At 44.2% G+C, this 14,626-nt stretch overlaps 1 protein-coding gene across 1 annotated transcript in view; it reads left to right on the forward strand.

Annotated features, from left to right (window-relative positions):
• Window positions 1-14,626, forward strand: part of SGPL1 (sphingosine-1-phosphate lyase 1) — a 55,311-nt gene that overhangs the window by 18,886 nt on the left and 21,799 nt on the right. Inside the window, exons 3-5 of the mRNA XM_032423644.1 lie at window positions 4,003-4,168; window positions 9,493-9,560; window positions 12,618-12,765. Of these exons, the coding sequence (XP_032279535.1) occupies window positions 4,003-4,168; window positions 9,493-9,560; window positions 12,618-12,765 (382 nt within the window). The remainder of the gene's footprint in view (window positions 1-4,002; window positions 4,169-9,492; window positions 9,561-12,617; window positions 12,766-14,626) is intronic.

Genomic DNA, 14,626 nt, shown 5'->3' on the forward strand with positions numbered 1-14,626 from the left:
TAGGATTGAGGTTGTTGATAGCAACAGTGGGCTCTGGGGAATGGCTAAGAACTAAGAGGGGGTTGCAGATAAGCTGTGTTTCCGTGGATAGCCCTCTAGGGAACCAAGCACTTGCCTGATGTTAATGACCTTATACTGCAGCCTAATTGCTAAGGATAGAAATGTTTTCAGTAGGGGCGCCTGGGTGGCTCAGTCGTTAAGCGTCTGCCTTCAGCTCGGGTCATGATCCTAGGGTCCTGGGATCGAGCCCCGCATCAGGCTCCCTGCTCGGCGGGAAGCCTGCTTCTCCCTCTTTTACTCCCCCTGCTTGTGTTCCCTCTCTTGCTGTGTCTCTCTCTGTCAAATAAATAAATAAAAGCTTTAAAAAAAAAAAAAAGAAGAAATGTTTTCAATAAACATTCGTTGAGTACCTGTCCTCCTAAGCTTTCATGCTTCTACTAGAACACTACAGGTAGATATCCAACAGGAACATAACTCAAACCAGTATCATTATCTTTATCTCAGAATCTCCCTTTCTCTTCTAGTCTGCTGGGGTTGGTGGTGACACCACTCACCTGCTCTCTCAGACTTAAACTTGAACATTTGGAATTATTCTTCCCACTCTGTGCTTCCTGTATCTATGAAGTTAGCAAACGCTGTTTGTGCCACCTCCAAAAAGGTTTTTTTTTAATTAATTTTATTATGTTATGTTAGTCACCATACATTACATCATTAGTTTTTGATGTAGTGTTCCATGATTCATTGTTTGCGTATAACACCCAGTGCTCCATTCAGTACGTGCCCTCTTTAATACCCATCACCAGGCTAACCCATCCCCCCACACCCCTCCCCTCTAGAACCCTCAGTTTGTTTCTCAGAGTCCATAGTCTCTCATGGTTCGTCTCCCCCTCCGATTCTCCCCTTCATTTTTCCCTTCCTACTATCTTTTTTTTTTTTTTTTAACATAGAATGTGTTTTTTGTTTCAGAGGTACAGGTCTGTGATTCATCAGTCTTACACAATTCATAGCACTCGCCATAGCACATACCCTCCCCAATGTCCATCACCCACCCCCCCATCCTTCCTACCCCCCACCATTCCAGCAACCCTCAGTTTGTTTCCTGAGATTCTAAGAGTCACTCATGGTTTGTCTCCCTCTCTGGTTTCATCTTGTTTCATTTTTCTCCTCCCTTCCCCTATGATCCTCTTGTCTTGTTTCTCAAATTCCTCGTATCAGTGAGATCATATAATACTTGTCTTTCTCTGATTGACTTACTTTGCTTAGCATAATACCCTCTAGTTCCATCCACGTCGTTGCAAATGGCAAGATTTCGGGTTTTTTGATGGCTGCATAATATTCCATTGTGTATATACATCACATCTTCTTTATCCATTCATCTGTCGATGGACATCTTGGCTCTTTCCATAGTTTGGCTATTGTGGACATTGCTGCTATAAACATTGGGGTGCACGTACCCCATCAGATCACTACGTTTGTATCTTTGGGGTAAATACCCAGTAGTGCAATTGCTGGGTTGTAGGGTAGCTCTGTTTTCAACTTTTTGAGGAACCTCCATACTCCAAAAAGGGTTTTTAATCCGTGCTGCTTTTCAGCCCCAGTGTCGTACTGCTTAAGGTCAAACCTAGTTTGTTTCTCCCCTGGACTGTTTCAGCAGTCCTCTTAACTGAGATTTGTGTTTCTGACCTCTGTCTTCCTTTCCTTCATCTCCCATCAAGTTATCTTTAAAAAAAAAAAAAATGTATTCTCCTGATTAACAACCTTTTGTTTGCTGTTGTTGTTCTGCAATTTGCTTTTTTTTTTTTTACACTCAACACTGTGTTCTGGAAATTTTTCTATGTAGTTCATTTAGATCTATCTTTTTAAAAATGGTGCATAGTATGAATACATAAAGTGTGTGTATTATAGATTATTTAACCATTCGTCCTTGAATGGACATTTGTGATATTTGTATTTCACTGTTACAAAGAAGACTGAAATGAATATCCTTGAACCTGTCTCTTTGTATGTATTGAAAAGCATGTAGATACCAAAAAGTGGAATATCTGGGTCAAAATGAATATACATTTAAAATGCCAGTAAACACTGACAAATTGCTTTACAAAAAATGCCTGTCAAATTATATTCCCACTCTCCATGGTTTTTTTTAAGACCATTTTTAATCTGGACCTAGTGCACTTCTGCCAGCCTCCATTCTCTGATTAATGTGTTCACGCACACGCTCGGTCGCCACCACCGTCCGGGTGTTCATGGAGCGCGCTGTGTGCTGGGGGTCTAGCACGGATGACACATGTAGCTCCCTGTCCCCATCGCTGCTCTCACTACACCGAACTTTTTTTGCCATTCCTAGACTTTTCTTATGCATTTATAGCTCCTCTTCTCTCTTCCCGGTTATGACTTTTTTTTTTTCTCTTAACTTTTCTGCCAAGAGAATTTTCTTTGATAGTTCTTTTACCCTTTTAATAATATCTTCCCCGTCTCCTGTCAGGGAGAGTTAGACAGGCCTTTCTTAGTGGTCTCTCTTAGCACTTTACTTAAATACTTTTTTAAAAAAAGATTTTATTTATTTATTTGAGAGAGAGAGCGAGCATGATGGGGGGGTGGTGGGCAGGCAGCGGGAGAGGGGGAAGCAGGCTTCCCGCTGAGTAGGGAGCTGGACGCGGGGCTCAATCCCAGGACCCTGGGATCATGACCTGATCAGAAGGCAGACACTTAACTGACTGAGCCACCCAGGCGCCCCTTTAAATACTTTTTATCCTGAAGAATTTGAATTATTTGTTCATGTATGTGTCTGCTAGTGTATGTTTTCATGTGTATGTTTGTGCATACACACACACACACACACACCTTTCCCATTAGATTGTAAGCTCAGTGAGAGCAGAAACTTGTGATGTTTACCTTAGGGCTCCCCCAACTTAATGCCTTAACCACTGAGGATGCTTAGTAAACACTGAATAAGTGAGTGAGGAACAAACTATCAGATGAACCTGTTTTGTACCGCCACCGTGGGGGCTTGCAGCGATGACTCAGATCTGATCAGCATTCAAGGACTCAAGCATGGAGTGAGGGAGGTAAAAACAGATGAGTAGGCTGAGTGCAGGCCACCTGCTGCTGGGCTCGGTGGGGAGGCGCAAGGGGAGACTTGAGGAGAGTTTAACGGGAGAGATTCATTCTCATGAGTGGGGTATCTGGTAAATGATCAGGGGAGAGGACTTTTTTCTTGCTTGCGCTGGCTATTGCTAGGGATACACATAGTGATAAGATACGGTCTCCGGCTCTAAATGTTTGTTAGTCCAGCTGGGCGTGAGAACAAAGATTGGCAGACTGTGGCCCATGGGCTACCCCTGGCCTGCTGCCTGTTTCTGTACAGCCTGTGAGCTAAGCATGATATTTTACATTGTTAAAATTGTTTTCATAAAAAGAATATTTTGTGATACGGGAAATTCTATGCAATATAGATTTGACATCTATAATTAACTTGTTGGAACGTGGCCACAGTCATTGGTTTCCCGCTGGCTGGGGCAGTGTTTGTGCTGCAGAAGCAGAGTTGATCCTTGTAACAGAGACCAGCTGGTCTGTGATGCCTGAGACATTTCCTCTCTGGACTTTTACAGAAACAATCTGCTGACCCTGGGTTAGAGGATGGGAAGGCTTCAAATGGAGTAGAGAAGGAGGGTAGGATGGGCTCTTTGGAGTTAAGAGAGTGGGACGATGAATACTGTAGGCACAGAAAAGCTTCAGGGCTGAAATGATGATCCAGCTGAACCTTCTATTTTATAGACTGGGCAGAAGATCAGCAACCTTGTCAAAGTCCACCTGACTCTAAGGGGCAGTGTACCACTGGAGCAGAAGCTTTGAGGACTGTGGAGGAAGATAAGATTATTGCTGGGGTGGGGCCAGATCATGAGTGGCCTTGCCCTTGAAAAATGAGAGCAGAGGAACAAACGAAGAACAGACTTTTCTCTCTCTGAATGTCATGTTTCTCTTTTTCTCTTGTATTTCTAGAAGGCTTTTGAGCCCTACTTTGAGATTTTGGAAGTATATTGCACAAAGGCCAAGAATTATGTAAATGGACATTGCACCAAGTATGAGCCCTGGCAGCTCATTGCCTGGAGTGTCCTGTGCACCCTGCTGATAGTCTGGGCATATGATTTTGTCTTCCAGCCAGAGAGTAAGTATACTGCCCACTCTCCTCTGGAAAGGTACAGTGGAATCTCACCAGCTTTAGAACTCATGGATTGGACTAATTGCTTGCCTTCTGGTTTGGTTCTGATTTTTAAAATCTATTTAAATGGGAAGTGGGACATTGTCTTCTTCTGACCATAAAGTTATAGTAGGACTCTATACGTAAAGTTACAATAGCTACTCTAATGTATCTATAGCTGCTTTTGTTGATTTTTCTGGAGTTGCAGCTTGCATAAAAGCTTCCTGAGAAATTAGTCATTGTAAGGATCCACAGGTATCTCAGAGCATGGCTTAAACCTTTCTCAGGTTTAGTTTCTTGCCTAGGACATAATTGTATACCCTGGAGTTCCCCAAGCAGGAATTCATTGCGTTCATTTTAGGCCATCTTTTCAATACAGATTATGTGAAATTGGAACAGCACTCATGCAGTGACCCTGTGAGTATGTGCTGTGTGCCAGGCACTGTGCTGGGCTCTGGGGATGTCTACAGAAGTCATACAGGGTCCCTGTCCTCCTGGAGTTAAACTTCTGATGTCAGGGGACAGCACACTATGAACTTCCTGGGTAGTGACTCAGGGAGCCAAACTGACGTGGGGAAGAGGAGGCCACTTCTCAGGGAGTGCAGAAGAAGGTGAGAAGTCTGTTAGTGAGGAGTCTGTAAGTCCTCCATCCTTCCTAAGGTCCTGGGCACCCTTCCTCCCCTGCCAGACCGGCTTGCATGTTCCCTCCTTGTGAATTGTTTCCCCTGCAGGTTGTGCTTCGTAAGTAAAGTAGGAGTGGTGGTGGGTGTTTGATAACTCTCCTCTGCACCCCTTCCCCACCCTTAGTGTAGGGTACCAGAGTTAACTTCCTGGGGATGAAAAACCATTAACATTGAAGAGAGTCACTTGTCATGTCTCATTTGTTCTTAAACAAATTTTAATGGCCATGACTGTTTGCTTCCCTGATAACATCTGTTTGAAGGGGCTCTTTAACTGTACTTTTTCTGCTTTTCTGCCCCCCACCCCCACCCCGGAAGGTTAACTTAGAAGCCAGATTCTGTTTCATCTCTTTACCCTGCAGATAGCCACTGAGCCGTTCTAGTAACCGTTGCAGTTAAGGCATAGTAAACATTGCACTTAATGTAGGTGGGAATGAGACCTGATTGCCCTGTCTACATTTTAGTCCATTCCAGCTGTAAAAACCCTGTCCTCAGTTCCTCTTCCTAGTCCTTGCAAGGTTTCCTCATAAACTCTGATAACTAACCCTTCTGCTGCATCTGCTCTGTGGTTTGGAAAGGGGTACAACCCGTATCTTTCTGCTCTGGAAAGCCCTCCATCTTGTCCTTCCAGGTGAAGTAACTTATTCCAGAGGACTCTAAGGAGTAGCAATAAATAGACTTTTCTTCCTTTCTTTCTTACTGTGATAAAATATATGTACATAAAATTTACTGTCTTACTCATTTTTAAGTACATTCTCGTTGTTGCAAAACCATTCCTACCATCTATCTCTAGAACTTTCTCAGCATCCCCCACTGAAACTCTGTACCCATGGAACGATAACTCCCCATGATCCCCTCCCCCCCAGCTCCTGCTGGCCACCATTCTGTGTACTTTTCCTTTTAAGGTGGTGCGTTTGTTAAAACCAACGTAAGGTTACAGATCTTGAGATTTATATTTCTTTGCTATGATTAGTATTCACTTTAGGTATTGACTTCCGTCTTTAGTTCTGTGGGCCACGGTGCCTGTGTGCATTTTGCCCACCCGGTAGTAGAAGCACAACCACCTGAGGCCCTGGTACTTACTTAGCTGCCTTGTTCCAAACACAATGTGCTGGTCTCCATGCATTCCATGAGAAAATTACCAGTAGCGATATGTTGATGGTATGCGCCATGGAAATCTTTGTAAGCCCAACTCTGAGCTATTTAAGTCCTTTTTAATATGTTTTTTCTTATTACAAAAGTAGGACATGTTCATTGCAGAAAATTACGCAATACCAATAATCCATAAGAACGAAATGAAAAGCTTGCTCTCTAGAGCGAACCACTATTTACACATATGTGTCTTTTTTCTATATCTGAATCCAGTCGAAGCAGACATACAAAATGTCATTTCTGTAGGTCAACATTTTTGAATATCAGCAATTTCCTATAGTTTAACACATGTACACACAATACACTTTTTTATTTTGTAACTTCTAACTTGAATTTTAGACACCGATCAAAATGTCTTCCCTCTAGAGCAGGGTCGGGCCTGGTTAGTACTTGGATGGGAGATAACTTTGATAGCATTGCCATTTTTTCAGTACCTTGCTCATGGAGAGGCATTGTCCTCATCACTGAACAGTCGAGTTATTTTTAGCACATTGCCCCAGAGGAGTCTTAAAGTCTGGACTAGTGATAAATTTTGCTGATCTTCAAACTCTGAATACGCTCCTAAGATGAGAGATAATTCTGGAACACAGGATGGACACTGGGGCAGTTAAGAACTGGAAGCGGCAGGAGGATGGGGGTGAGAGCATGGGCAGGGGTCAGCAGCTCTCTGCCGTGTTATCTCGCCCCTAATTCTGCTCTGCGATATCAGCGCATATCGTTACTCCTTGACGTTGACTTAACTGTGGGATTGTCCATAGTTCATGAACAGGAATCGGAGTTATATGGTGGGAGGAGGTGACACACTCTCCCAGTTTCTAGCCGTGAAACCTTGAGCAACACCCTTAAACTCTCTTAGCCTGTTTCCTCATAGTAAAATAGGCCTAAGTGTCACCCGCCTTACTTACTCATAGGGTAATGTGAGTATTGAGAGGCATCGTTTGTGTGAAAGGAATTTGTCAACTGTAAAGAGCCATGCTTTGGTGTCCTCACACTGCATTTCCTATTTTATTACCTTAAAACACTACAATAAACACTGATTACTTTTCTTTCTGTACCTCAGGGGACTTTTACTTTTGAGATCATCGTTTTAGGTCATGACCACATGATCTCTTCATTTCTAATTTCTCCATCTCTGATCTTGTATTCTCTTCTTTTTACCTGTCCTGTTTAATCTCACAGCTTGCACACAGTCTATTCTGTCCTCCTCCTCCTAGCCATATGACTGTACTTCTGGACAAGTGACTCCCATTTACTGAGTTTTCAACCTTATTCTTCCTCATTAGTTAATTACTTCATCTGTTAAATAAGGAAGTTTTCTGAATCTTTACAGCTTTAACATTATTAGAAATGGTCAAATAATAAGCAGCTTAAATATCCAACGCTACGTTATACTCATTTGATGGCCTATTATGGTAATACTTAAAAAAACTTTTTTAGGAAGGATCTTTAATGTAGCAAATGCTGTGACAAGAGGGCACAGCGTTGTCCATACTATAAGATCGCAGCTATGTGTTTCATGTGCAGAACGTAGGACTGAAAGGAAATACTCGAAAATTTAAATAAAAAGTAACTACAAACAAGTGATCTCAATCCCTTTGTCTTCTTATTCAGTGTGGGTATCAGTTCCCTGGTTTTGTCCCAGACATTACGGAGCGTTGACTCTAGCGCTAGGCACTGTGGGCGAGGGGGAAAGGCAGGGCTGCAGCCAGTAAAGATGCAAGGCATCATGTAGTCAGTACTAACGGGGCACAGACAGTCTGCGCTTGTTGCAGAGTGCTCCACTGGCCAGGGAAGCTGGAATGTCTCCATCTCCTAGAATGTGGTAAAACGTCATATTCATTTCCTGCCTGCACAGAAGCTAGGTCTGGATTCCTTATAGACTCATTTGGGATAACGGAGAATTTCTGTTCTGTGTTTGAAGCAGCATAGAGTCCTGGGGGTTTAGGGCTAGGAAGATTAAGACCTCAGTTAAATCCCTGCTCCGTTGCTGCTGTGATCCGTGGCCTTCAGCAGGTTATTAATGCTTGATCCTTAGTTGCCTTTGGATTGTAGCTGGTGCCTTCTATACTGAATGCAAATTCATTCAAAGTTACGATGGTCTATTTAGATGCCATGTCTTTATAATTATTGCAGTGGAGAGGATCAGAACTCCGTATTTGTCCTGTGCGCTGTCTGACAGAAGGGAGTCTGATTGGTGTCCACGATACCGAAGGCCTTTTAAGCCCAAAAAATGTTGAAATGTTGTCAGGGTGTGTGTTGACTGAGAGACTAGAGCATAGATCCTGAAGAAAAGCATGGCTTGGTCATTTGTTTTCGGGGAGGGAAGAGAGGTGTTAGGCATCTAAAACCTTGAGAAGGTCCACAGCTCTGAAATACATATGTCATTTAACCAGCATTCTGTTCCCGGGAATTCATGCTGTAGGCATGCCATCAGGTATGTGGTATGTGCTGCAAGGTTATTGTTTCACTGTTGTTGGTAATAGGACATATTAGAAATAACCCAAGTGTCCATCAGGAAGGGGCAGGTTAGATTAGTTATGATACATCCATATCATGGACTACTTTGGAGCTATAAAGATGAATGAGGGGGCGCCTGGGTGGCTCAGTCGGTTAAATGTCTGCCTTCTGCTCAGGTCATGATCCCAGGGTCCTGGGATCAAGCCCTGTGTCAGGCTCCCTGCTCAGCAGGGAGTCTGCTTCTCCCTCTCCCTCTGTCTTCCCCCCATCTCGTGCACTGTCTCTCAAATAAATAAAATCTTAAAAAAAATAAATAAATAAAGATGAATGAGGAAGCACTGAGCTTTAAGAGAATATGCCTAAGTAGAAAATCAAGGTCTAGTATAGTACTAGAGTATGCTACCTTTTGTTTAAAAGGTGGGTGGGACAAATAAGATTTTATCTTTATTATTGCTTGTATAAGCATAAAGAAATTCTAGATAGCTCTTCTAGAAGTGAATAGTAGTAGTGTTTACCTGAGGGTAGGATGAAAGTCTGGGGAATAGATGAGAGAGAAACTTTTAACTCTGCGTGTGTTTATTAATTTAAAAAATTTTTTAAAAAGATTTCATTTATTTGAGAGAGAAAGAAAAAGAGAGCGCGTGCACACATGAGCGGGGGGAGAAGCAGAGGAGGAGGGAGAGAGAATCTGAAGCAGATTCTGCGCTGAGTGTGGAGTCCGACTCGGGGCTTGATCCCAGGACCCTGAGATCATGACCTGAGCAGAGAAACCAGGCATCGGACGCTTAACTGACTGAGCTACCCAGGCCTCCCAATTTTTTTAAATTTTTGAACCATGTAAATATATTACTTGGCAATTTAAATTTCAAGGTTTTTTAAAATAGAAAGAAACTACCTTTGTGATCAGAAGGCAGGTGAGATTGCAGGAGGCACATTGAGTAGTTCATACATTATCCGTGGGAATTTATTTGAATAGATAACAAAACCCTTTGTTTCTTTTAGGCTTATGGTCAAGGTTTAAAAAGAGATGTTTTAAGCTCATCAGGAAGATGCCTATTATTGGTCGCAAGGTAAGTGGAATCTGTGTATAACTTCCAGCCCTCCCGTCACCCCCATGGTCATGACCTCTTTCTTTCTATTTACTGAACCTAGTGCGAATTCCCAAGGACGAGGGGTGATTTTTGTACCCCCCCGCCAAGGAACATCTGACAGTGTTTGAGGACAGCTTTGGTTGTCATAACTAGAGGGGGGTGCTGTTGGCATTTAGTGGATCGCGGCCAGGGTGCTGCTAAGCATCCTGCAGGGCCCAGTAGAGAATTATCTGGCTCAAGATGTTGGAAGTGTCAAGATTAAGAAACCTCACTTAACCCTTTCTCCAACATATTTGCCCAAAGGAGACAGGTGATGTCTGTTAAAGGCAGAATTTGCAATTAGAAAAGCTGGCCGAAGTGGCATGATGCTTTACAGCAATATTTGGCTGCTCTGACTTAAGTGTCTGGGGGTCGGATGCTTACATGGTTAGGTCAGGGTTGACAGACTTTCTCTGTGAAGGGCCAGATAGGAAACATTCTAGGCTTTGCAGGCCATACCATGTCTGTCAGGGTGATAGAGAGGTAGAAGGATGAGCCTGGCTGTGTTCCACTGAAACTTGCTTTACAGAACGGCCAGGGGCCAGATCTCGGTCGTCTGTAGTTGGCGGATCCCAGGTTTAGAAACTTAGAGAGCCCTGATCTCTTGCTCTTTGTATCTGTCTGCAGCATAGTATGTCCCCTTCACTGTGTCCTCTGTCCCCTCACCCACGCTGAGGATAGGACAGTCACCTCTGTACCCTTCCCACCGGCTCTTTATCACAGAAGGAGATAAATGGGGCAGGCCCCATGCAAGCTGCAAGGAAGGCACACTGGCCCTGATGTCTTCGGCTCCCCCCGTGCCCTGCCTGCCCCTCAGCTTTCCTTCAAGCTTTCTTTCACTTTTGGCTTTCAATTCCCTTTCCCTTTTCCCCTTTCCTGGCCAAACCAGAAGAGATGTTAGTCATCCTTAGCCTTTGACCAAAATCCATTCAGACCCTGGGCTAACTCTCCCGTAACTGTGTATTTATTTTCAGGTTCATTTCCTATAAGGAAGCAGCAGTAGTTACTGGGGTGGAAAAGGGGAATGGGAGTAGATAGGTTTTTATTTGACCCTAACTCATCTTAAGCCATAAAATGAAATCTCCCTGAGTCGATCTAGAGTTAAGGGGTAGGGAGAGGGCGGCTATAGAGGGTGGACTGGATCTCAAAGGATACTAGCGTTTCTCCTTTTCATTCCCTGTATTTTTCTGCTCTTTTTCTTCACACATTTCTCCTTCGGTGTCAGATTTTGGGACAAATAAATGCTAGGGTTCCAGAACCCTGAAATTTATAAATTTACTGAAATTTATAAAATAACAGAATTGGAAGGCACTTAGAAACTATGTAATCACCTGTCATTTTTTAGAAGCAGATTTTGAGGCTCAGAGACCAGAGTTCTTTATTTCGAGCAAGTGTGTGTGTGTCCCTGTCTCATTCGTTCCCTTACATTCGCTCACTCCACACACGGGTCGTGGGCACGTGCTCCGCGTCAGGTACCGCTCTGGGTGCCGGGGACCGAATCCCCGCTCTGCGCAGCTGACGTTTTCCTAGGAACAACAGAAAATAGATACACGAACAAATATGTAAGAATTTCATTTTGAAATAAACGCTGTGAAGAAATTAAAATTGATAGAGGCCCTGAGGCAGGCACTGGGGGGAAGGTACTTGTGTGCCTTCTGATGCGACTCACCATCGTTTTGTGGCTCTTCTGTCTTATCACAGCAGCAGTCTAGGCGCGGAAGCTTGGCTTCCGTGGTTTGTTCCTGTTGCGTGCTCACCATTTAGGCAGCATAGTCCACGTACAACTTTTAAAAATACTTTCCTGCTCATCACATGCCTCCCACTGCCGCGGGGCGGACCTCCGCTGCCTGCGGGAGCCTGCCTGCGACACCTGCGGGCGTGGTTCGCGGGGTGGCTTGCCCTGCGGATTCCCTGGGGGCCGCATCTAGCAGGCTCCTCTCGTGTTCTCGTCCTCCAGGGCTAGAGATGGGAAAGTCGAAATGTTTGGGGTCAGATCGTGGGCCTCAGACCTTCACAGATGGGTCGCTGAAACTGTCTCGCTGTAACGCCACTCTTCAGGCTACCCCCAACAGTCCCTTAGTGCAGATAGCGGCCCCTGCTGGGTTTTGTTGTGTTTTTAAACTCTGTTCTGTTCCCCCCAGTACTTTCCACTACCTGACTTTCATTTTCTGTGTCTGCTGCTACAAGGAAGCGTCGTGAGAACAGAAGTTGTTCTCACTCGTACTGCCTAGTGTGTTCTGTTCGCTGTGTCTTGCTGGCCCACAGGGGTAGTTCGGCACCCAGGGAGGGAGGGAAAGCACAGGCTGTTGCGGTGAGGGAGGAGGACGACGGAGAAGCAGCCATCGTTGATAAACTGTACAGAGGGGCCGTCGCTCCCCCCTAGCACTTGAGGATCAAAGAGTACAGGCGGCGGACAGCCCCAGGAGATCGAATGCGGTCTCCCCAGTACCCCCGGGGTGTCTCGCACACGCATGTGGCGACTCGCGCAGGCTGTCCGCGTTCTGGGCATGCTCCGTGCATGTCTGGTGACGGAGCTCATCACCTGCACGAGCACCAGAATGCTGCTGCTGCTGCTTGGCCTGTTTTCTGGCCACCGTTCGTGGCTCCACCTTTGTTTCTTTAGCACACACACTGGCTGCTTGCCAGGACACGGATAACGTCCACATACTGCGCTCAGACAGTGGTGCGTGCAAACCCAGCAAAGCAGGGGCGATGTCGACATGGCAGAGGAAAGGGGTGGGGGGGTTGAATGTATCTTTGACTTTGGGACAGGAAGTTGACTTTTCAGACTTCTAAGAGCCTGCCGCACATGCCAGAAAATAGCTGAGCAGCCAGAATGTCCCCATATCTGTTTACAAAAACAATACCATCCCCGTTCTGTAGCACTGGTGTGGCGCCCAGCCCTGAACTGTTGACTTGGAGTAGTAACTGGTTCTTCTGCTCCCTGGCCTGTATTTTTCCATCTCCTTGTTAACTTTGTCTTTCTTACCTTTGGAGATCCAAGAGAAGGTGAACAAGACCAAGGATGATATAAGCAAGAACATGTCGTTCCTGAAAGTGGACAAAGAGTATGTGAAAGCTTTGCCCTCTCAAGGCCTGAGCGCGTCGGCAGTTCTGGAGAAGCTCAAGGACTACAGCTCTATGGGTAGGATTCCGGGCGCGCTCAAGCCGCTTGCTTTCCCAGCGTGGCCGGTTTGGTCATTGTTTACTGTCGATAGGTTACGAGTGCTTCATCCCTGGAACTTATATATCCATCCTGTCTCAGAGGCTCAATTTCTTATCATAAAAATTATATTTAAATTCATCCTCCATCCATAAAGCAAACAAATCTGAGACAGTGGAACTGGAACTTGGTCCCATTTCCTTTTGTAAGCCTGAATAAAACAGATGAGTTTGTTTCTTAAGGAGACAATATATGTAATAAGAATGAAATACAGATTCATTACAGAATTTGTGAAATCTGCACAAAGGCACAAAAGAAAATCCCATCATCACAAGATAAACACCTGATATATATATGTAAGAATCTTAATAGTGTTTTTGTGTAATAAACATACATACACATACAGATATGTATGTATGCACGAGCACATAAGGGAAGGATAAATATACCAAGTAGCTTAATGTTTAAGAGTGTATCCCTGGCTGAGAGGAGTGCGTGACTCTTGATCTCAGGATTGTGAATTCGAGCCCCACGTTGAGTATGGAGATTACTTAAAAATAAAAAAATCTTTAAAAAAGAGTGTAGCCCATGGAATCAGCGTGGATTCACATGCTAGTTGGGCCACTTAAAGTGTGACCTTGGGTGAATTACTTAAGCTATGTCTTGGTCTCTGTCTTTCTATGATGGGGATAATACAACTTACTTGAAAAGATGATTACAGGGGCACCTGGGTGGCTCAGTTGTTAAGTGTCTGCCTTTGGCTCAGGTCATGGGGGATAGAGCCCCACATCAGGCTCCCTGCTCAGCGGGAAGCCTGCTTCTCCCTCTCCCACTCCCCTTGCTTGTGTTCCCTCTCTCACTGTGTCTCTCTGTCAAATAAATAAATAAAATCTTTAAAAAAATAAAAAATAAAAAAAATAAAGAAAAGATGATTACAGAGATTAAATAAGATCGTACATATAAATGTATAATACCTGGCATATAGTTAGAGCTCAATAAATGTTGGCTGTTTTTTTTAAATTAAATTTTATTTAGTTATTTGAGAGAGAGAGAGATAGTGAGAGATAGAGCACTAGCAGAGGGGAGAGGGAGAAGCAGGCTCCCCACTGAGCAGGGAGCTCGATGTGGGGCTCGATCCCAAGACCCTGGGATCATGACCTGAGCCGAAGGCAGATGCTTAACTGGCTAAGCCACCCGGGCGCCCCATAAATGTTGGCTGTTAACACAAACACAGGTTTATTACAAATTAGACCATATTGCAAATATACAGAGATTTCCCATACACCCCTTACCTGGCTTCTCCTGATGTTAACATCTAAAGTGACTGTGATGCATTTGTTGAAACAGTAGTTGACTAAACTGCAAATTCTATTCCTATTTCACCAGTTTTTCCACTAATGTCCTTTTTTCTGTTCTAGGCTCCAATCCAGGATACCACATTGCATTTCAACAAATACACTTAAAAATTTCTAATTGACATGTGTTGAGATTTTGACATTGGATGGTATAAAATTAGCTGCAGTCCAGGATTTATAGATGATGTAAAGCAGGGATCAGCCCTCTGAGACCTGGATGTTAAAGATTCCTATGATCGTGAGGGCACGTTGCTGCCGCCATATTGCCTTCCCTTCCTTTCCAAGTCATTGTCAATAGCACCAGTAAAATAACAGGAAATGAAACCATGTATTCTATTTTTGAAAGGCTGGTGGCCTCTGGTCTGGAGACGTGCATGGTATAGTCCAGTGTCCTGTAAGGAAAGAGGGAAAGTCCTACTGGAATCAAGCCAGAGGTTGGCAGATTGCCTGAGATGAGGGGTCTGTCTGGATGTTTGCTACTCAATCTT

This window comes from Phoca vitulina, unplaced genomic scaffold (assembly GCF_004348235.1).
Source record: "Phoca vitulina isolate PV1807 unplaced genomic scaffold, GSC_HSeal_1.0 scaffold29, whole genome shotgun sequence".
NCBI lineage: Eukaryota > Metazoa > Chordata > Mammalia > Carnivora > Phocidae > Phoca > Phoca vitulina.